Source organism: Pristiophorus japonicus, chromosome 15 (assembly GCF_044704955.1).
Source record: "Pristiophorus japonicus isolate sPriJap1 chromosome 15, sPriJap1.hap1, whole genome shotgun sequence".
NCBI lineage: Eukaryota > Metazoa > Chordata > Chondrichthyes > Pristiophoridae > Pristiophorus > Pristiophorus japonicus.
In genome coordinates, this window is record NC_091991.1 from 24083652 (window position 1) to 24107930 (window position 24279).

The 24279-nt window shown below is 42.7% G+C and overlaps 1 protein-coding gene across 1 annotated transcript in view; it reads right to left on the reverse strand.

The window, feature by feature from the left end:
- Positions 1 to 6968: 6968 nt before the first annotated feature.
- Positions 6969 to 24279, reverse strand: part of LOC139280649 (protein kinase C-binding protein NELL2-like) — a 290626-nt gene continuing 273315 nt past the window's right edge. The window contains exons 17-20 of the mRNA XM_070900237.1: positions 23646 to 23839; positions 15296 to 15472; positions 11108 to 11332; positions 6969 to 7464 (exon numbers count right to left, since the gene is read on the reverse strand). Of these exons, the coding sequence (XP_070756338.1) occupies positions 7414 to 7464; positions 11108 to 11332; positions 15296 to 15472; positions 23646 to 23839 (647 nt within the window). The 3' untranslated portion in view covers positions 6969 to 7413. The remainder of the gene's footprint in view (positions 7465 to 11107; positions 11333 to 15295; positions 15473 to 23645; positions 23840 to 24279) is intronic.

Consider the following 24279-nt stretch of genomic DNA (forward strand, 5'->3'; position numbering starts at 1 on the left):
ATGTTTCAATAAGATCACCTTGCATTCTTCTAAACTCAAGGAGTATAGGCCCAACCTGCTCAACCGTTCTTCATATGACAACCCCTTCATCTGAGGAATCAACCAAGTGAACCTTCTCTGAACTGCCTCCAATGCAAGTATATCCTTTCTTAAATTAGGAGACCAAAACTGTACGCAGTACTCCAGGTGTGGTCTTATCAACACCCTGTACTATTGGAGCAGGACTTCCCTACTTTTATACTCCATCCCCTTTGCAATAAAGGCCACCATTCTATTTGCCTTCCTGATTACCCCAATCCTTTTTTTGAGCAATGATACTCAATTTAGCGTGCAGCGTGATTCATTAGTGTCGGGCACTAAATCTCAAACTTTTCTAAAGTTACCACCAATTCCTGGGCTAAAATGAATTTCTCCCCCTCAGAGTTTGTGATTACATATCGCACGTCATAACTGGCTGATCAAAGAAAATGGAAGAGCATTAACAGGAGTGCATTTTAATAACATTTTAAAAGATTCTGAATAAATGCCCTTCAGAAGTTATTGGCAAATCCCTTCACTGGTTACAAAGGACATCTGTTGAACTGGATAATTCAGTTTATTATAGATCAGTTTGTTGGAAGAGGCTTGCACTCTATTGTGAAGAGCTACAAGTGTGGAATGATGAAACCCATCTCTGAAAAACATGTAAAAACAGCTATTGTCTTTCTCAGGCATCTACCCTGGTCATTAATACAAATGCATTTTTTAACCAAACTGTATTCTGTATGATTTTCATTTGGTGCCCGAGAATAATGAGGCTTCTGGATAGACAGAGAATTAGGACACTTGAAATATTGTCAACAGGCATAACAGTAATATATAGTAAAGAAGTTATGCTAAACCTTTGTAAATCACTGGCTGAACCTCAGCTGAAATATTTGTCCCATTCTGGGCAGCACACTTGAGGGAGAATGTCAAGGTTTTGGAGACGGAGCAGAGGAGGTATACTAGAATGGTACCAGGCATGAGGAACTTCAGTCCAGTGAAAAAGAAGGGCGGTAAGAGAAGGGATAACCAGCCATGGATAACCAAGGAAATAAAGGAGAGTATCAAATTAAAAACCAATGCGTATAAGGTGGCCAAGGTTAGTGGGAAAATTTTAAACGACAGCAAAGAATGACTAAGAAAGCAATAAAGAAAGGAAAGATAGATTACGAAAGTAAACTTGCGCAAAACATAAAAACAGATAGTAAAAGCTTTTACCGATATATAAAACGGAAGAGAATGACTAAAGTAAATGTTGGTCCCTTAGATGAGAAGGGGGATTTAATAATGGGAAATGTGGAAATGGCTGAGACCTTAAACAATTATTTTGCTTCAGTTTTCACAGTGGAAGACACAAAAACCATGCCAAAAATTGCTGGTCACGGGAATGTGGGAAGGGAGGATCTTGAGACAAATCACTAAGGAGGTAGTGCTGGACAGGCTAATGGGACTCAAGGTAGACAAGTCCCCTGGTCCTGATGAAATGCATCCCAGGGTATTAAAAGAGATGGCGGAAGTTATAGCAGATGCATTCGTTATAATCTACCAAAATTCTCTGGACTCTGGGGAGGTACCAGCGGATTGGAAAGCAGCTAATGTAATGCCTCTGTTTAAAAAAGGGGGCAGACAAAAGGCAGTTAACTATAGGCCGGTTAGTTTAACATCTGTAGTGGGGAAAATGCTTGAAGCTATCATTAAGGAAGAAATAGCGGGACATCTAGATAGGAATAGTGCAATCAAGCAGACGCAACATGGATTCATGAAGGGGAAATCATGTTTAACGAATTAACTGGAATTCTTTGAGGATATAACGAGCATGGTGGATAGAGGTGTACCGATGGATGTGGTGTATTTAGATTTCCAAAAGGCATTCGATAAGGTGCCACACAAAAGGTTACTGCAGAAGATAAAGGTACACGGAGTCAGAGGAAATGTATTAGCATGGAGCGAGAATTGGCTGGCTAACAGAAAGCAGAGAGTCGGGATAAATGGGTCCTTTCCGGGTTGGAAATCGGTGGTTAGTGGTGTGCCACAGAGATCGGTGCTGGGACCACAACTGTTTACAATATACATAGATGACCTGGAAGAGGGGACAGAGTGTAGTGTAACAAAATTTGCAGATGACACAAAGATTCGTGGGAAAGCGGGTTGTGTAGAGGACACAGAGAGGCTGCAAAGAGATTTAGATAGGTTAAACGAATGGGCTAAGGTTTGGCAGATGTAATACAATGTCAGAAAATGTGAGGTCATCCACCTTGGGAAAAAAAAACAGTAAAAGGGAATATTATTTGAATGGGGAGAAATTACAACATGCTGCAGTGCAGAGGGACCTGGGTGTCCTAGTGCATGAATCCCAAAAAGTTAGTTTGCAGGTGCAGCAGGTAATCAGGAAGGCGAATGGAATGTTGGCCTTCATTGCGAGAGGGATGGAGTACAAAAGCAGGGAGGTCCTGCTGCAACTGTACACGGTATTGGTGAGGCCACACCTGGAGTATTGCGTGCAGTTTTGGTCACCTTACTTAAGGAAGGATATACTAGCCTTGGAGGGGGTACAGAGACGGTTCACTAGGCTGATTCCGGAGATGAGTGGGTTGCCTTATAGAAACATAGAAACATAGAAAATAGGTGCAGGAGTAGGCCATTCGGCCCTTCTAGCCTGCACCGCCATTCAATGAGTTCATGGCTGAACATGCAACTTCAGTACCCCATTCCTGCTTTCTCACCATACCCCTTGATCCCCCTAGTAGTAAGGAATTCATCTAACTCCTTTTTGAATATATTTAGTGAATTGGCCTCAACAACTTTCTGTGGTAGAGAATTCCACAGGTTCACCACTCTCTGGGTGAAGAAATTCCTCCTCATCTCGGTCCTAAATGGCTTTCCTACTTATCCTTAGACTGTGTCCCCTGGTTCTGGACTTCGCCAACATTGGGAACATTCTTCCTGCATCTAACCTGTCTAACCCCGTCAGAATTTTAAACGTTTCTATGAGATCCCCTCTTATTCTTCTGAACTCCAGTGAATACAAGCCCAGTTGATCCAGTCTTTCTTGATAGGTCAGTCCCGCCATCCCGGGAATCAGTCTGGTGAACCTTCGCTGCACTCCCTCAATAGCAAGAATGTCCTTCCTCAGGTTAGGAGACCAAAACTGTACACAATACTCCAGGTGTGGCCTCACCAAGGCCCTGTACAACTGTAGCAACACCTCTCTGCCCCTGTACTCAAATCCCCTCGCTATGAAGGCCAACATGCCATTTGCTTTCTTAACCGCCTGCTGTACCTGCATGCCAACCTTCAATGACTGATGTACCATGACACCCAGGTCTCTTTGCACCTCCCCTTTTCCTAATCTGTCACCATTCAGATAATAGTCTGTCTCTCTGTTTTTACCACCAAAGTGGATAACCTCACATTTATCCACATTATACTTCATCTGCCATGCATTTGCCCACTCACCTAACCTATCCAAGTCGCTCTGCAGCCTCATAGCATCCTCCTCGCAGCTCACACTGCCACCCAACTTAGTGTCATCCACAAATTTGGAGATACAACATTTAATCCCCTCGTCTAAATCATTAATGTACAGTGTAAACAGCTGGGGCCCCAGCACAGAACCTTGCGGTACCCCACTAGTCACTGCCTGTCATTCTGAAAAGTACCCATTTACTCCTACTCTTTGCTTCCTGTCTGACAACCAGTTCTCAATCCATGTCAGCACACTACCCCCAATCCCATGTGCTTTAACTTTGCACATTAATCTCTTGTGTGGGACTTTGTCGAAAGCCTTCTGAAAGTCCAAATATACCACATCAACTGGTTCTCCCTTGTCCACTCTACTGGAAACATCCTCAAAAAATTCCAGAAGATTTGTCAAGCATGATTTCCCTTTCACAAATCCATGCTGACTTGGACCTATCATATCACCTCTTTCCAAATGCACTGCTATGACATCCTTAATAATTGATTCCATCATTTTACCCACTATCGATGTCAGGCTGACCGGTCTATAATTCCCTGTTATCTCTCCCTCCTTTTTTAAAAAGTGGGGTTACATTGGCTACCCTCCACTCCATAGGAACTGATCCAGAGTTAATGGAATGTTGGAAAATGACTGTCAATGCATCCACTATTTCCAAGGCCACCTCCTTAAGTACTCTGGGATGCAGTCCATCGGGCCCTGGGGATTTATCGGCCTTCAATCCCATCAATTTCCCCAACACAATTTCCCGACTAATAAGGATTTCCCTCATTTCCTCCTCCTTACTAGACCCTCCGACCCCTTTTATATTCGGAAGGTTGTTTGTGTCCTCCTCAGTGAATACCGAATCAAAGTACTTGTTCAATTGGTCCGCCATTTCTTTGTTCCCCGTTATGACTTCCCCTGATTCTGACTGCAGGGGACCTACGTTTGTCTTTACTAACCTTTTTCTCTTTACATATCTATAGAAACTTTTGCAATCCGTCTTAATGTTCCCTGCAAGCTTCTTCTCGTACTCCATTTTCCCTGCCCTAATCAAACCCTTTGTCCTCCTCTGCTGAGTTTTAAATTTCTCCCAGTCCCCGGGTTCGCTGCTATTTCTGGCCAATTTGTATGCCACTTCCTTGGCTTTAATACTATCCCTGATTTCCCTTGATAGCCACGGTTGAGCCACCTTCCCTTTTTTTATTTTTACGCCAGACAGGAATGTACAATTGTTGTAGTTCATCCATGCGGTCTCTAAATGTCTGCCATTGCCCATCCACAGTCAACCCCTTCAGTATCATTCGCCAATCTATCCTAGCCAATTCACGCCTCATACCTTCAAAGTTACCCTTCTTTAAGTTCTGGACCATGGTCTCTGAATTAACTGAATCATTCTCCATCCTAATGCAGAATTCCACCATATTATGGTCACTCTTCCCCAAGGGGCCTCGCACAATGAGATTGCTAATTTATCCTCTCTCATTACACAACACCTAGTCTAAGATGGCCTCCCCCCTAGTTGGTTCCTTGACATATTGGTCTAAAAAACCATCCCTTATGCACTCCAGGAAATCCTCCTCCACCGTATTGCTTCCAGTTTGGTTAACCCAATCTATGTGCATATTAAAGTCACCCATTATAACTGCTGCACCTTTATTGCACGCACCCCTAATTTCATGTTTGATGCCCTCCCCAACATCACTACTACTGTTTGGAGGTCTGTACACAACTCCCACTAACGTTTTTTGCCCTTTGGTATTCTGCAGCTCTACCCATATAGATTCCACATCATCCAAGCTAATGTCTTTCCGAACTATTGCCTTAATTTCCTCCTTAACCAGCAATGCTACCCCACCTCCTTTTCCTTTTATTCTATCTTTCCTGAATGTTGAATACCCCTGGATGTTGAGTTCCCAGCCCTGATCATCCTGGAGCCACATCTCTGTAATCCCAATCACATCATATTTGTTAACATCTATTTGCACAGTTAATTCATCCACCTTATTGCGGATACTCCTTGCATTAAGACACAAAGCCTTCAGGCTTGTTTTTTTAACACCCTTTGTCCTTTTAGAATTTTGCTTTACAGTGGCCCTTTTTGTTCTTTGCCTTGGGTTTCTCTGCCCTCCACTTTTCCTCATCTCCTTTCTGTCTTTTGCTTTTGACTCCTTTTTGTTTCCCTCTGTCTCCATGCATTGGTTCCCATCCCCCTGCCATATTAGTTTAAATCCTCCCCAACAGCACTAGCAAACACTCCCCCTAGGACATTGGTTCCGGTCCTGCCCAGGTGCAGACCGTCCGGTTTGTACTGGTCCCACCTCCCCCAGAACCGGTTCCAATGCCCCAGGAATTTGAATCCCTCCCTGCTGCACCACTGCTCAAGCCACATATTCATCTGCGCTATCCTGCGATTCCTACTCTGACTATCACGTGGCACTGGTAGCAATCCCGAGATTACTACTTTTGAGGTCCTACTTTTTAATTTAGCTCCTAGCTCCTTACATTAATTTTGTAGGACCTCATCCCTTTTTTTACCTATGTCGTCGGTACCAATGTGCACCACGACAACTGGCTGATCTCCCTCCCTTTTTAGAATGTCCTGCACCCGCTCCGAGACATCCTATGATGATAGATTGAGTAGACTGGGTTTTTACTCATTGGAGTTCAGAAGGATGAGAGGTGATCTTATAGAAACATTTAAAATAATGAAGAGGATAGACAAGATAGAGGCAGAGAGGTTGTTTCCACTGGTTGGGGAGTCTAAAACTTGGGGGCACAGCCTCAAAATACGGGGGAGCCAATTTAAAACCGAGTTGAGAAGGAATTTCTTCTCCCAGAGGGTTGTGAATCTGTGGAATTCTCTGCCCAAGGAAGCAGTTGAGGCTAGCTCATTGAATGTATTCAAATCACAGATAGATAGATTTTTAACCAATAAGGGAATTAAGGGTTACGGGGAGCGATCGGGTAAGTGGAGCTGAGTCCACGGCCAGATCAGCCATGATCTTGTTGAATGGCAGAGCAGGCTCAAGGGGCTAGATGGCCTACTCCTGTTCCTAATTCTTATGTTCTTATGTTCTTATGACACAGATTTAAGGTAATTAGCGAAAGAGGGGAGATGAGGAGAATTATGTTCTGCAGCGAGTTGCTATGATCTGCAATGCACTGACTGAAAGGGCGATGGAAGCAGATTCAATAGGAACTTTCTGAAGGGAATTGGATAAATACTTGAAAAGGAAAAGTTTGCAGGGCTATAGGGAACGAGCAAGGGAGTGTGACTAATTGGATAGCTCTTTCAAAGAGCCTACACTGGCATGATGGGCTGAATGACCTCCCTCTAAATTGTACGATTCTGATTGTATCGATCTGCACCATGCTTTTCAAAATTCAAGAGCCAGCATTGTGTTAAATTGAAGAAAACAAGTAAGTAATTTTGAAATTGAATGAAAATTTTTTTAATTTAAATTTGAAGTATTTGCACTAAGACAAGCAAGTCAGCAATCATTGGAACTGGGAACAACAATTCAAACAAACAATGGAAAAAATACATCACATGACTTTCCTTGCATTGAGATTCTTGCTCTCTAGTCATGCTTGTACATAAATTCTTTCTAAACTTGTTGTTAAAACATTTTTTTTCACATACAATCTAACAAGTTTGCACTTGCTTCCAAATGGTTTCTCTGGTTGTAAAGTGGCCACATGAGATTTAGCTCCAGTACTCTCAGTCCTTGCTAGAATGGGGTTTCCTCTTGACATAACAGCTTCAGTTTTGGTTGAACATAAATCTGTATTTGGTATAAAGTTGTCTTCTGATAGGAAAGTTGTTCTTGAAGAGTGCTTTGTATTGATATTAACTCTTACCCTGCAGAATAAACAGGAATTCCATACAAATGGCACAACAAATGCTATATATAGTGCTTTACGGTTTAGAGTTGCTGAAGGCACTGAGGGTCCACTAAGCAGCAGACATGACCATTCTGGAGGAGGAGAAAAAAAAAGTATGAGAGAGAGCTGGAGTAAAAGTCACACTGTAAATCATGATGCACCCACATCCTTTAAGAATGCCATATTTAATTAATTTTAAAGATATATAACAGAATTATATTACATTTACTAAATGTCCTACCTATAAACTCATACGGACATCAATAACAACAACAAATTGCATTTATATAGTACGGTTAATGTAGTAAAACATCCCAAGGCACTTCAGAGGAGCAGTTGCCTGGATGAGTGCAACTCCAACAACACACAAGAAGCTCGACACCATCCAGGACAAAGCAGTCCACTTGATTGGCTGCCCATCCACCACCTTAAACATTCACTCCCTCCACCATTGGCATACCGTGGCTGCAGTGTGTACCATCTACAAGATGCAACTGCAGCAACTCACCAAGGCTTCTTCGGCAGCACCTCCCAAACCCGCGACCTCTACCAACTAGAAGGAGAAAGGCAGCAGGTGCATGGGAACACCACCACCTCCACGTTCCCCTCCAAGTCACACACCATCCTGACTTGGAAATATATCACAGTTCCTTCATCGTCGCTGGGTCACAATCCTGGAATTCCCTCCCTAACAACACTGTGGGAGCACCTTCACCACAAGGACTGCAGCACTTCACAAAGGCAACTCACCACCATCTTCTCAAGGGCAATTAGGGATGGGCAATAAATGCTGGTCTTGCCAGTGATACCCACATCCCAGGACCGAATATTAAAAAAAACATTATCAAACAAAATTTGAAACTCAGCCACATAAGGAGATACTAAGACAAAGCTTTGTCAAAGAAGTAGGTTTAAAGGAGTGTTTTAACGAAGAGAGAGTTAGGTTTAGGGAGGGAATTTCAGAGCTTAGGGCCTAGGCAGCTGAAAGCATGGCCGCCAATGGTGGCACGATTAAAACTGGGCATGCACAAGAGGCCAGAATTGGAAGAGCACAAATATCTTGGAGGATTGTAGGGCTAAAGGAGATTACAGAGATAGGGAGGGGCGAGATCATGGAGGGACTTGAAAACAAGGATGAGAATTTTAAATCCAGATATTACCGGACCGAGAGCCAAAGTAGGTCAGTAAGCACAGGGTGATGGATGAACAGGACTTTGTGTGGGTTAGGACTAGGATACAGGCAGCAAATCTTTGATGAGCTCAAGTTTACGGATGGTGGAAAATGGGAGGCCGGCCAAGAGAGTGTTCAAATAGTCAAGTCAAGAGGTAACATAGGCATGCATGAGGATTTCAGTAGCAGATGAGCTGAGGCAGGGGCAGAATCGGGCGCGATTACAGAGGTGGGGTTAGACTGTCTTGCTGATGGACCAGATATGTGGTCGGAAGCTCATTCCCGGGTTCAAATACGACACCAAGGTTGCGACTGGTATGGAAAGTTCATCAATGGTACCAAAAGTTCATATTAAGTTTGAACAGAGTTGTATCGTTGATGTAAAACAATATTTTTTTCTGGTGCATTTTAGTTATGGATAAATATTAAGAAATCCTTAAATATCTATTGGTTGTGCCTTAGGAGTTGTATTAATGAGTATTTTATGTCCCTATTCTGTCAATTATAAGTGTGGAAGACCTGTACCATTGCTCATTAGTGATTAGAACATGGTATTGTTTTAACGCACTCATAAGAAACCTGGCCCATTCTTTCTGCAAACCTTACAGGAGCTGCTCTATCATGGACTCTGCTCTACTTATTTAATCTACTGACAGAAAGTGCTGCGTAATTTCTCCTGGAACCCTAAAGGCAATTGAGTTGTACACCTTCATTATTCAACTTTGGCTGGTTGTTTTCCACAGATGACATTTTCATGGTCCCAGCAGTACAAAAATCACTGTATTCCTTGGTGTATTTGACAGTCTCTTTCTTTACTTGTTTCTCTAACTGTCATTCTTACTCCTAATCAGATATTTATCCAGTTCTTTCTGAAGGAGTTAAAACTACTTTTGTTGGGAGTCGATTCCACGGTATCCAATACTCTTGAGAAAAATTATTTGTTCATCCCTAATTCATTTTAACTCTGATTTATTAAACACACACTCAGATAGAGATGTGCTAGCCAATTACCTTAGAAGCAGAACTTCCTGTCAATTATACAGATGATTAATTACATATTCTGATACATTAAATTATCACAAATGATGTAATGACGTAGTTAAATCTGTGCTTTAATGTCTTGTTCTACATTATATTGGCATCACACTGAAGGAATTTCAGGTCTCATTTTTTAGCTAATATTGATCACTAATAAACTAGAAGAAAAAATCTATATTCACGGTTTATTTATCATATGGAGAGCGAATGCATACATAATGCATCTACAGAACTATATCATGCCCTTACTCATTGACTCAATTACAAGTCAGTAAATAGTTGATTAGATTTGTATAACTAAATAATCAATTGCAGCCTATTAATCTGCAAAACCCTAAACTAAAGCTATACTCTATAAATTAAAACTATATGGTATTGATGATAGAGGAATTGTTCAAGAAGAAACATGCTGAATGATGTTGAGGAAAAAGAATCATTAGATAGATCTCAAAAAATGTAAAGTGAGCTTTTTCTATTAAATTAAATGTGTAAACTAGTAATGTTATTTTCTAGTTATCAACAATCTTTTCAAATTCAAAAAAGCTGCTATGATTATATTACATGCATTAAATATTCAGTGGGCACATCATCACACATGAACTGCATTGAGCGTTCGGCTATCCTGTCCATTAGAGGCAAAAACAGAAGAGAATTGCTTCCTTTCTCCATGCACTTTACACTATATATTGAGCAAAACAATTGACACATGGAAGTGATTTGAAGCCTGTAATGTAATCCAGGGTTCAGATGACAGTTACAAACTACTGTTTATACCATCACCTGAGCCCCAGCCTCGAGGAATACTATCTTGTAATCATTCCTGGCTAATCATTATTCTGCATTCACATTTTTAGTGTTTCTTTTTTTTTTAAATTAAATATTTTCATCTTACATGTATCAGGTAAGATAGTGTGCTTTGATTTATGTTGGACAGAGTTACAAGGTGCCATTGGTCCATCTATGTGAAAAATGGCTTGGGAGATATCAGATTGGTGAAACATGATTGGAAAATGTACTTCATCTGGGATTCTTTACCAGGGCTGTGTTTTCCACCTGAAGTGTAAACGTGTCTTTTTAGATATTGAAGGATTCTTGTTTGTATTCTTGTTTGTATTTTAGATTCCAACTGTTGCAATCTTTCTTTTTAGGGCTGTCTTTCAGATGAGGTGTTAAACTGAGGCCTCATCTAGCCTCTCAGATGAACGTAAAATATCCCATAGGACTATTTCGAAGAAGAACAGGGGAGTTCTAGGAGTGCTGGCCAATATTTAACCCACAATCAACATCACTAAAACAGATGATCTGGTCATTATCCCATTGTTGCCTGTGGGAACTTGCTGTGCATGAACTGGCTGACGCAGTTCCTACACTACAACAATACCTACACTTCAGAAGTACTTCATTAGCTGCAAGGTGCTTTGGGACATCCTGAGGTTATGAAAGATGCTGTAGAAATGCAAGTCGGTAAAACATTACTGTTCTGGAGCAGCAGTTATTGCTGATCTTAACAAATGCCCCTGCCTCACCTTGCACTGGCAGAGGGTACATTCTGTGCCATGTTTGATCCACGATGATCCTGTAAAGCGAACCAAATTAAGCTCGTCTACGCAAGTCTTGGTGATGTCATTGCGGATTTTATTAGCTTGGCAAGGATCTGCGATGCACTGTGGGCAACATTCACCCTCGAGGATCATGCTAAATTCACAATCCACTTCTGGGCACAGCAGAGGCCAGCAGTCGACCTCACCTTGCTGAAAAAACAAAGAACAAAGTGAAGAAGTAAGAATCCAAGTCACTGTACATTGAGGCAGAACCAATGTGAAGTGACATTTTGAAGTGCAGACATAGCATGGCATTACAAAGCCAATATATTGTGCCTTGGGTCACACCTCATGAACTTGTGAAGCTTGTGGGGAATGTATGTTTTATGACAGAACTGAACTGGAATATAGTCGTCTTAAATATAACCAATGAAAAAATGCACCCCACACGCAAGTGATGTTATAATTTACAACATGCATACACGGACCAAATCAATGTACTGTCCATTCTGTTATATGTGATTTCCATGGATTAAGTGTTTTGAACCATTGGATTAGAGTGCAGAAAACAGAAAGTGTGTGTACTGTCTAAACAAAGTCCAGTAGCATTGTCTAAGGATAAAAATGTTTAGGAATCAAAAAAGTCTTTGGGGTAGAAATTTGTATATGTTGCACCCATTTTTCGGGTGGAAATCAGGCACAAGCTGTAACCGTTTAGCAGTTGGATGGCCTACACTCAATCTGCACAGGTGCTGGCCCCACGACTAAATTCCTGTGGCTTTTTTTAAATGGGTGTCCCTGGTGGATGCCTAAAACAGATGTTGGGACCCTAATTTGTATATTTAAGGGGGCGAACGCCCGTTGAAGGACCACGTCACTAGATTAGTTGGGGTGAGTGGGCGAGGCCCCGCTCAGAATTCTACAGCAGCCTCTCTGGCCGCCAATTCCAGGTAAGTTCATTTTTTTTTGTTATTAAAACCAAGTCTTGCAGAGCCAGAAGGAGCGGAGTGCACCCTTCCCTTTGCCCGCTCCAATATCCCCCCCGAGACTTGACTCCACCCCCCACCCCCCCCCCCCCGGCTCTGTCTCTCTCTCTCTCTCTTCCCCCCCCCTCCACCCCAGGCTCTCTCTACCTAACCCCCAACCCCCCCCCCCCCAGCTCTCTCTCTCTCTCTCTTCCACCCCTCCTCCCTGGCTCTGTCTCTCTCTTCCCCCCCCCGCCCCAAGACTCTCTCTCCCTCCCTCCCACCCCAGACTCTCTCTCTCTCTCTTCCCCCCCCCGCCGCCCCAGGCTTTCTCTCTCCCCCACCCCCAGGCTCTCTCCCCCACCCCCAGGCTCTTTCTCGTTTTCCCCCCCCCACCCCAGGCTCACTCTCCCAACCCCATCCCCCCCCACTCTCTCTTATCCCCAGGCTCTCTCTTCTCCCTCCCCCCCTCCCTCTCAGCCGCCCGGCGGGTTGGGGCTGCTCAATCAGGGGCTCAGCGGGTAACATGGTCGGAATGTTTCAGGTTCGGGGATGCACTTCTGGTTCAGGCGGGAGACATTGGGGGCGGAGTCTCGACAGACGCATATGCAGAAGGACATAAAAACACAGTACGTATAGTCAGTCCCATACCTCAATGGCAGGAGTGTGTGGGTAGCATTCATCATAGAGCAGTTAAATCCTGAGATGGTTCTAGTGCAAGATGCGCTCTTGTGCTGCTGCTTCAGCGCCTGATCTGATACTCTTTCTACCATAGGCTGGTGGGAGCGCCAACATGTGCTGCCAATCTGATAGACAGTAGGATCATCTGTGCCCATTACTGCCATCCGACAAATACTGCGAACTGGGTCAGCATGGCCAATGATCTACAGAGAAGCAGATCTAATGGTCCCTTTGAGACCAGTGAAGCCCCATGTCATGCTTGTGACTAAAACTGAGATGTTGGTACACAGTACATATTAAGCATGATCACTATTTAGGGAACAAGCAATTACATTCAATGCAAGATTTTGCAGAGTGAATGCATGCAAGAGTATGAGTGAGAACACTTCCAGGTGAAGGCTGAGGGTATTTGATACTTCAGGGGCTTTGAAGGGGAGCAATTAAAGCCCTTTAACAGTGTGACAGGGAAGCAATTGTGAGATGCAGACATATTAAGTACAGTGCATCCTTGCAAGGCGTTGGTGGCTTCTCTTACCTGGCTGACCTGGGGTCGCTGAGTTTCCTCTGGGACTGCCGTGCTAAGTGGGGAGGGATGGTGTTGGCATTCACTGATTAGCAATCTTGTGCCATGGCCCTTGGGGCCCTGCAGCAATCTGAGCCAAAGAGTATTGTTCCCCCTTGCCTAGATTCTTGCAGCTGTATTTCCACTGCCCCATCACAGAACCAGGGGGCTCTCTGCTCTCCTGCGGTCCTGGCAGCCATTCTGCATTCTCAGACCTTCTATCCCTGAATGCAAAAAATAATGCTGATGTTTGCCCCTTTAAACTGTTTCAGGTCTTTAAATCCTGCAGGAGCGCACAATTTTCCACCCCCAAGTGGATGGTGTTCCAATCAGAGACATTTATAACATGTAGAGCTCACCAGACTGCATCTGGGAATTATAGTGGGGTCAGCGCTCATAACGTCAGGCTTGTGCTCAACTGGAAAATCCAGATTACTATGCCCTCTGATATCACGCACATCGCTCATGATTACATCAGTAGAGCATACAAACCCTTCTCCTCAATACACCAGTTTACAAGGTCAGCAATAAAAACAGTAAGCACCATCAGAAATTCTCCCAGTTTTCATCCAATTATTCTACCAAGCACTGTAGTCTGGTATTTCTATGTGATAGTTGGTAATGGGTATTTCACTCTCAGTACTAGCAAACGTGTCACATTAAATTTCCCCCTCAAGCCAATACCATAAGAATGCCTGGCCAATGAACTTTACAGCGGGTTCTGAAAGGTTTCTTTCTCTTTTCCTCTGATCTCATTGATTGGAGTTAAATACATGGCTAAATACAGAATCCAGACGTCAACTGTCAGAGGACTCGACAAACACAAATAAAATACAAGATTAGCTTTGCCTTAAGCCACAGGTTACATAAAAGGAATAACGTTAAGTTAGTGGTTCTAATGATCAAGCCCCTTTTACACTGACTATCCCTTCATCAAGCCCTCCTGTTAACTCCACACCGCTCATGGTAGAGAGGAGAGGAAATTAAATCAGATAGTAGGCTTACACCTATTATTACAATGGGTCACTGTTCATAGCATTGCTGCCTGTAACCTCCTCCCAGTCGCCTCCACCGGTAAAATCAATAAAACCAGTGATGTCGGTTGGGTCCTGACAGCCTTCTCAAACTCAGCTGCAGAACAGTAAATTTGATAAAGGAATCCTGTTTGCCAGACTCCAAATCCCGGAACTTTCGCACTTGAGGTTTCAGATGCAGGGTCCATGTTTGTACAAAAGCAAAATACAGCAGATGCTAGGATCTGAAATAAAAACAGAAAATGCTGGAAATACTCAGCAGGTCAGGCAGCATCTGTGGAGAGAGAAACAGAGTTAACGTTTCAGGTCAATGAACCTTCACCAGAATTGGCGATTGTTTGAAATTAACAGATTCTTAAGGAGCACGGAAAGGGGGAGGGCAGGAAGGAACAAAAGGGAAGGTCTGTGACAGGGTGTTTTTACACTGCTGAATGGTGTCCTTTGTGTATTATTTTCAGACCATCACAATTCAATTTATCTTATTCCTGAGCCATCAACTTTGTGTTGAAAACAAAAAATATAACCTCATTTGTAAGTCAGCAAATAAAGATGATGGATGGCCTTGTAGTATAATTACTTTGATAAACAGTGACTGGGGAAACAATCAGGCAAGTGCACTAAAGCTAGCACAGCTTCTAAAGTCTATTATACTGTTGTATAAGATTTCAAAGTTATCATATTTTAAATTGTGCAATGTCAGCTGTTTTTTTTCTCCCTAGTACAATATCAAAGTTCCACTTTTCAGTGATTTAGAAATGTAGTTGATTCTCTGTACAGTATTCAGAAATTCTTTGTTACTAACACTTCCTTTGGGACCTGTGCAAGTCTCTTATATATATATCATTGTTAAATTTAATGCACTTTCGTAGGACTGACTGAAGGTGTTTACTTTGGGGTGTACCGAGTCTCGGCTCAACAAGCCATGGCTTACCACACAGTGACACTGTTGACAGTCTTGCACCCAAGAGTCTCCGCTTTTATAGGTCACGTCTCCTTTTTGATTTAGGCATTGACTGGTTAGTCGTGGGTCACACTCAGGGCAACAAAAAAGATCCACTGTGGGGTTTTCACAATCACAGACCATCCGTCGACACAGCACCAAGCCGCTCTGTGATAGATGGAAACAGTAAGTTGGTGGAGCACATAGTATTATTGTTTATCAAGTGCAGTTAGAAGGGATGATTTCATGAGCAACTTGCAGACTTTTTGAACCGCACGTTATTTACCATTAGTTTTTTTTCAATAACACAATTATAATTTCTTTTTGCTTTACCCCCAACCGCTGTCTCCTGCTTTAAGCCAGGAGAACATGAACATCTGAATCACAAGCTTCTCCAGGCTATTTCAGTGTCTCTCTCTGTGATTATCCAACAAGGAATGCACTTCAATGACACAGCACTGGTCCTGCCAAGCTTCTCCCTCGAGAAGGGCCCTTAAATGGCATCCAGTGCTGTAGCTAGCAGGCAAACCGAGAACCACCACAGCTAGCCCAATAGCAATAGGACAGTATGAATGGCAGTTGACACTGCGTCGGCTATTTAAATCTCTACAAGTACAGTTATTTTGCAGGTAACATTTTGTCATGTATTCAACCAGCATTGTAACCCATGTATAATCTGACCTAAGTTGTACACTGTGAGAACAATGACCACTAGGTGGTGAACTTGTGGGAGACACTCCTAACCTGGACCTTCAGATATAAAAGGGGAAGCTCCACCCACTTCCATCACTTGAGTGCTATGGAATAAAGGACAGGTCACAGACTGACCTTCTCTCAAGCATGGGCCTCGTGTGCATTTATACTGTGTAGTAAGGACGTATCACATTTAATAGTGCTTTGAATTATCTTTCTTTCGATCTATAATTAATTCCACCCCACACCTTTCTATGACCCTTTGTGTGGAAAAAGTACTTCCTAAGTTCCCTCCTAATTGGTCTAGCTCTAATTTTAAAATGATATGTCCCCTTGTTCTTGACTCCCCCCATCAGAGGAAATCATTTCTCTGTAACTACCCTATCGAATCCGTTTAAAATTTAAAGCACCTCAATCAGATCACCCCTCAATCTTCTCACATAGAAAATGGAAAATTGCCTGGGGTAGCAAGCTTCTCTGTTCTTTGGACTCTGATGTCCCGAATAGTTTAAATGTAAAAGATACAGTATGTTAGGTTACTTGTCACTGTCGTTCATATACACTAAAAGAATTTAAAAGTATGAGTTGATCTTTGAAAATGAGTATAACTCCTCCATTATTCTCTCTTTCTTTTCCTTTTGCATAATTCTCATTGAAAATAAAATACAAGCCCATGCCGAGTTTAAATTTAGTCTAAACTGCAGCATTTGGAAACAAAATAAACAATGAATCCTGAAGGATTATTACCAACAAATCAGTTAGTCTATTAAAAGGAGTCTGCATTATTGTTCTTTTGTAATTAGATTATAACATATGCGGAAAGTGTAATCTTCCACCAGTCTGTGATTAATAGTAAGAGTGTTAAAACTCTTTCAAACACATGGTAAAATGAACTCACAGTCTTATAAGTTGCAATATGTTGTTTTCATGACACCAGCCATTAGACTGTTAATTACATTGATTCACAGCTCCATGGCACAACATTAATGGTAAAACTAGAAATTGTTACAAGTATTTTAGATATCTATTATATAAACCAAATGCTGGTATTTCTGAAATCCTCTAGCTTTATTTTCATAGTAAAATAAACCTGCCTAAACCTCTCTGCCCTACTTTAAGACGCTCGTTAAAACCTACCTCTTTGACCAAGCTTTTGGTCACCTGCTTATGTGGCTCGGTGTCAAAGTGAAGTGCCTTGGGTGGTTTCACTACATTAAAGGTGCTATATAAGTACAAGTTGTTGTTGTTACTTTCATAGGTGTGTGGCAGTGTAGTGGTTATGGTACTGGACGAGCAACCCAGAGGTTGTGGATTCATAACCCCAACCTTTGTGCAACTGAATTCAGTCATTGATCATTTTTGGGCTGGCACCGGGGAAAATTGACAATGAAAGCTGTCAGATTGTTCTAAAACCCAACCGGTTCACTAGTCTGACCTATATGTGATTCTAGTCCCACAATACATTGTTGACTCTACGTGGCTGGAGGGATAGGATTATGAGGACAGGTTGCAAGGACTAGGCTCGAGTCCCTTGAGTCTGGAAGATTAAGAGTGATATGATTGAGGTGTTTAAGATGATTAAAGCAGTTGATAGGTAGATAGAGAGACACAAATTCCTCTGTTGGGAGAGTCCAGAACAAGGGAGCATGGACTTAAAATTAGGGGTAGGCCGTTTAGGAGTAATGTCAGGGAAGCACTTCTTCACACAAAGGTTAAAAAGTTGTTGAGGCGAGGTCAATTGAAAATTTTAAAACTGAGATTGGTAGATTTTTGTTAGGCAAGGGTATTAAGGGTTACAGAACCAAAGCTGGTAGATGGAGTTAAAATACAGATCAGCCATTACCTGATTGAATGGCGGAGCATGCTCGAGAGGTTGAATGACCTACTCCTGTTCTCTTCCTGATCCCCTATCATTACCTCTGGAGTCCTCTATCCTTGGTCCCACCCGATTTCTCATCTACAGGCTGTCCCTCGGTGACATCATCCAAAAAAACATCAGGTTCCACATTTACGTTGACGAAATCCAGCTCTACCTCTCTCGACCCCTCCATTACCTCTGATTTGTCACAGTGCTTGTCAAGTGTTGGATGAGCAGAAATTCTCTCAGGTTAAGTATTGGGAAGAGTGAAGTTATTAGGGCCAAAATTGCCCCTTTTCTGCGCACCCTTAGCGCCGCCGGGAGGGGCTAACAGGGCGCAATTGCCTTTTTGCCCGGGGGTGGGCAGCAATTGCACTTGGGGCAAAATTGCCCCCCGAGATTTTGAGGGCGATTTGATGTTAGCACCGCGCCCCGTGATATGCATCCCGGACCGGCGCGCACCTGGCGATGATGTCATCACCGTGCACGCTGACTCCATTGCGCCGTGTGCCGTCCCCTTTGCATCCCCGCAGGGGAAATTGCCCTGCGGGAAGAAAAGCTCAGACAAAGAAGTTCAGACAGAAAGGGAATTTCATGCAGAGAGGAAGGTTTTATAGAGAAGGAGAAATGTTCAGATGGAGAGAGAAGCTCTCTGAGCTTTTCTGTTTGAACTTTGCTCTCACTCTTTTGGGCTTTCCCTGTGTTAATCTTTTTCTCTCATCTCTCCCTTTCTCTCTGTGAGATTTTGCTTTCTGAGCTTCTCTCTTTCTTTCTGAATTTCCGTCTCTCTCTAAACTGTTTCCTCTCTCTCTCTCTCTATTGGGTGAGGCCACTAAGATCAGTTTCAACATCTTTCCAGATTGGCACCGAATGTGACAGATTGAGTTGAGCTCAAAGGAGTGACAGATGGAGCAGCGCTGTGCCACTCGGCCTGCTTTCCCCCCAAAGAAATGTAAACATTTATCTAATTTCAATTAAAAAAAAATCTATGTGGCAGAACTGAAATTATATTGAAGAGTTTAAATACCAGTATATGACCATTTAGGTATAATCTGTTTAACCGAGACCATGCATGAAGATTCAATCTGGTCTTGTGCAGCAAGGGCACAGGATAGACACCATCATTTCCTTACCCTGGCAACACTGAGATGTTGCATCGCATTTGAGTGTCATTTAAATGGAAGGTCATGACACAAACCAGGAAAGCAAATCCAAGAAAGAAGCACCTCAGACTTTCCCCAATTTATATTCTGTTTAAAAAGGCCAAACAAGATAGCAGGAAACTGATGGCAATCAGTTCGTACCCCCACCCTCCTCGACACTATTTATACTCTCTCACTGGTTGAAATCATTGTTTTCCATGCGCGACACTGGGCAAATTTTCTCCTACTCTCTTGCTGGCCTTTGGCTGAACCTCCCTGCTGCTCGTCACATGCTGCGTGAATTCCACCAATAAATCTTAAATCCGCCACCATCAGCGCATAGAACAGCCTTTAAACTTAAAGGACCACAAAATTCAAACAGGGAAAACCAGTGCAACAAGAAGGAAGAAGCAACCGGGATGGGGGGGACAGAAGGACAAATTCACATTTTTAATTTACAAATTCACAAAAAAAAAGCAAATCTGTGCTAAGATGCCCATCCATGCGTATAGTGTTATAATACTGCAGGTACAGCAGAAAAGACAAGCACCAATAACTTAAATTCAATTCAATCTTTCTTAGGCTGTAAGAGTGATTTATTCCAGTCATGAAGAGATTGGTGTTCGTCGACTGTGCAACGAGGCGATGTCTCACATAAAGCTTTCTGGCGGTTAATCACAAGAATGGATAATTGGACATGGATAATGAAGATGTTCCATTATATTGTAACTATTGGGGAAATCAATGAGACCTGGCAGTAGAAGCACTAGAATAAAAACAGAAAATGCTGGAAATACTCAGCAGGCCTGGCAGCATCTGTGGAGAGAGAAACAGAGTTACCGTTTTAGGTCGATGATCTTTTGTCAGGACTGGCCAGAAGTGGAAGCACTGGGCTGTTCACAAGTGTAGAAGTGGAGTTAGGAAGTCATCCCTCTCTATTGAGAGGAAGGGAAGCTATCCTCCCACAACTGTGACATTTTCTCCCCAAGACATGTATTTAACATCAATGAAGTTTTTACATACACTTAGGGCTGGAAATTGCACAATCCTGCGCCCGTTTTTTTTGCGCTATTTCGCCATTTTTGGTGGAAAACGGCGAACCGGGAAATTCGGAGAAGTCTTGCGCCGGCGGTTTTTAAGTACCGCTGGAGAGCGGACTGCCAGAGCGCAAGACTTAAAAAAGCGCTTTCACTAAAAATTTGGCTCACAGGCAACCGTAGATAAGACCAAAAAAAATGCTCGGGAAAAACCTGCGTTGCAGCCCTTGGAACAGCAGTACATATGAAGACCTGCAAAAAAGGTAAGTTAAAATTTTACTTTTTCATTCTTTTGCAGCGATTTGATAGTTAAGTGTCTTGTGAATATTTTGACATTTTTTAATTTTTTGTTTTTTGCAATTTTTTTTTGTGTTTTACCCCCCCTCCCGAGGCCCAACTCGCAGCAGTATCGGCCTCGGAAAAAAGTTGTAGAAAATTCGCAGTTGGCACCACAAATCCTCGTGCAATGCCAGTTTTTACCACTGGGCGCACTTTATCCCGAATGTTAGGCCTCGTCAGGGTAGCGGAGTCATAGTGGTATTTTTGGCAAAAAAATACCGCTATGACCAAAAATAGAATTTCTAGCCCTTACTTTATAGCCACTTGTGATAAAGTATTACATAATATCCATGCATGGCTCCTCAGTGAGGAGCTTGGCTGTAATGACAGTATATTTCTAGTTCCTAGTATTATTCCATTAGTGAAATATTACATTTATCTGATAACCCACCTGTGACAAAAATTCTTCAAACTTCCACTTTCTTAATGACTTTAACCTCTCATTCCTGGTAACATTCTAGTGAACCTTTCCAAGGTTCTAATACTCTTAAAATCTATATCAATGATTTGGATGAGGGGACCAAATGTAATATATCCAAGTTTGCTTATGACACAAAGCTAGGTGGGAATGTAAATTGTGAGGAGGATGCAAAGAGGCTTTAAGGGGATATAGATAGGCTAAGTGAGTGGACAAGAACGTGGCAAATTGAATATAATGTGAAGAAATGTAAAGTTATCCACTTTGGTAGGAAAAATAGAAAAGCAGAGTATTTTTTTAAATAGACTGGGAAATATTAGTGTTCAGAGGGACCTGGGTGTCCTTGTGCACGCTTCACTGAAAGTTAACATGCAGGTACAGCAAGCAATTAGAAAAGCAAATAGTATGTTGGCCTTTATTATAGGAGGATTTGAGTATAAGAGTAAAGTCATCCTTATGCAACTATAAAGGGCCCTGATGAGATCACACCTGAGTATTGTGTACAGTTTTGGTCCCCTTACATAAGGAAGGATCTATTTGCCATAGAGGGAGTGCAACGAAGGTTCACCAGACTGGTCCCTGGGATGGGGGATTGTCCTATGAGGAGAGATTGAGTAGACTAGGCCTATATTCTCTAACGTTTAAAAGAGTGAGAGTTGATCTCATTGAAACATACAACATTCTTACAGGGCTTAACAGGATAGATGCAGGGAGAATGTTTCCCCTGGATGGGAGTCTAGAACCAGGGGTCACAGTCTCAGGATAAGAGGTCGGCCATTTAAAACTGAAATGAGGAGAAATTTCTTCACTCAAGGGGTTGTGAATCTTTGGAATTGTCTACCCCAGAGGGCCGTGGAGGCTCAGTCATTGAGAATAGTCAAAACAGAGATCGATAGATTTTTGGATATTAAGGGAATCGAGGGATATGGGGATAGTGCAGGAATATGTTGAGGTTGATCTTATTGAAAGGCGGAGCAAGATCAAGGGCTAAATTTCTTAAGTTCTTTTGTATTTAATAGGGTGCCTGGAATGTCGCACAATGCTTCAACTGTTGCCGAACTAATGACTTGCACAAATTCAATATCATTTCCTTGCTTTCCTATTCAATGTCCAACAGTATAAAACCCAGTATCCCATTTACCATTATTGTGCACTCACACCTGTAAAGATCTCTGGGGCCTAAATTCTGCATCTTTGCACCTGTTTCACAGGCAGAGAATGGGCGCGACAGTGACGAATTTAGCAGAGCGATGGCCCAAGCCCAACTTGCATGGGCTGTTCGTGCTGCTGATAAATCTTTCTGGGCCTTTTTTTAAAGACAGACTTGGCGCCAGCCTGTTGCGAACACAGGCCTCGTTTCACTATTCTTTTTCCCCAAAATAGTACCTTCCATTTTGAGGGCATATGTGTACCACATTAGCTTGTGTCCAATCCACTGCGTCACTTACTGCTTAATTTCTTCTCCAGTGACCCCCTCATAATGGGCTCAATTTTCCCCAAAGCCGTTTTTTGGTGTACTTGAAGAGTTACGCCCGTTTTTTTGGGGCCCAACTATGCCAAAAAAAAAAATCTTCCAACTTTCCCTGTTTGAATTGTTGATTTTGGTGCTGCCTAGCCTGTCCTTTAGCTTTGGGGGTGGAACCTAAGATCTGCGCCAAAAAGATTGGGTTGCCAGGGTAACGAGGGACACACTGCAGGCTGAGGCTGGAAAATGAAACTTATAACACATTCTGGCCAGCTCACAGCAACCTGCACAAGCACCTTGCACATTACAGCAGCATTCCAGCATTAAATTATGCCAAAAGTCTATTCCCCCCCCCCCCTCCCGGTGCCGGGTGCCACTCCTAACCCTGACCAAAAGGCTTCCCTCTCCTCCCAGTGCCAGTGCCGGTTACTGCTGCACAGCCCTGGCCAAAGGGCCTCCCTCCTCCCAGTGCCAGTTGCCGCTCCTAATCCTGACCAAAAGGCCTCCCCCACCCTCGTCTCTCCTCTCCCCCCCCCCCCCCCGCCCCTCTCTGCTGCTGTTGTCCGGGCTGTGGAACTGCATCTGCTGCGCCGATTGTGTTAACTGCCCTGAAGGTTTTTCCAGAGTGGTCACATACACCGTCCTAAGAAAAATTGGAGTAAATTGGAGAGGGCCAAACTTGCTTAAATGGCCAGAATTGGCATGGGTGGCAGGTTACGCTCCCAATGAGGTAAAAGAATCGTAGCCTAAAAAAATCCTACCTAAGTGAATTACACTGGCGCAGAAACTTTGGGGAAACTTGGAGATTTTAATTTACTCCAAAAAAAAACAGTGCAAGCCAAAAAAACGGCACAGATAATTGGGAAAAATTGAGCCCAATGACTGTAAACATAAGTCTCCTCCCTAGACTCTCCTATCCCCAGGGATGAATTGCTTTTGAATCCTTTTAGGCTATCTAGGATATCCACCCGATTTATATTGGAGTCATTACTTTTGCCTGGATTAACTCTGGGAGAGGACACGCTGCTCATGATTGGCTTTGCTGCACTGCATCACTGACATCACGACCATTGAGAGGTCTTGCAATTCATCAGTTCACCTGGGGATACATGTGGGTTCAGAGAATGAAGAGGAAGAGAAAATTCACTGCCATTGTAACGCCACTTGGCAAAACCTCAATTCATTGCATGCGGCTGCAGTATAAAAGCATCTGATATCTTCCAGGGACTGTGATGGGAGAATGACAGCAATTAGAATTCTTGGCAGTGAGCAGTACAATGAGGGGAGACAATGTGCAAGTGTGAGTTTCTGTGTATGTGTAGATGAAAAGGAAAACACATTTTACTGACCACGGGACAAGCTGACAGAAAATGTAAAGTATGAACTCACCTGGCATGAACAGACCGAGCACCTGTCATTTTCCAATACCCAGATCTGTCCGTTGTGCTTTATTTTGCCTTCGTGGGCACAATCCCCAGTACAGTTTTTCCCATGAGGACATCTACAATCATAACCCCCTTCGAGGTTAAAGCAAACGGTGTCGTTGGTGCAACTGTGTCTCCCGGTCCCACATTCATCAATGTCTGTGAAATGACGCATGTAAACTAATTTTTTTCCCCACAGCATATTCAATTAACATAATGCTTCCTCTGCAGATGACATAAATAATTCTCTCTCGTAAAAACTTTCAGCCTTAAAATTAATTTACAACGTAATGGTCAATCCCCCAAGCACTCCAAAGAAACCTACAATTCTGAGACAGTGAAATATTTTACACTGAATTAATCTTTTTAAAGGCAGCAGTCATTTTCCTTATTATAATTAGACTTTAATGTAATTACAGTTCATTGCAGTACAATTAAAAAGAACTGTAAACTGACATCTAACCTACTCATTTAACATTAATAGAATCTCGATGCAGCAATGCTTTATTTCTGATTGTCACATGTCCCTGTATGACTATTTCAGCTGCTTAAGTTGAATAATTACCTTTTAACAATGTTAATAAAATATAGCAGAGACA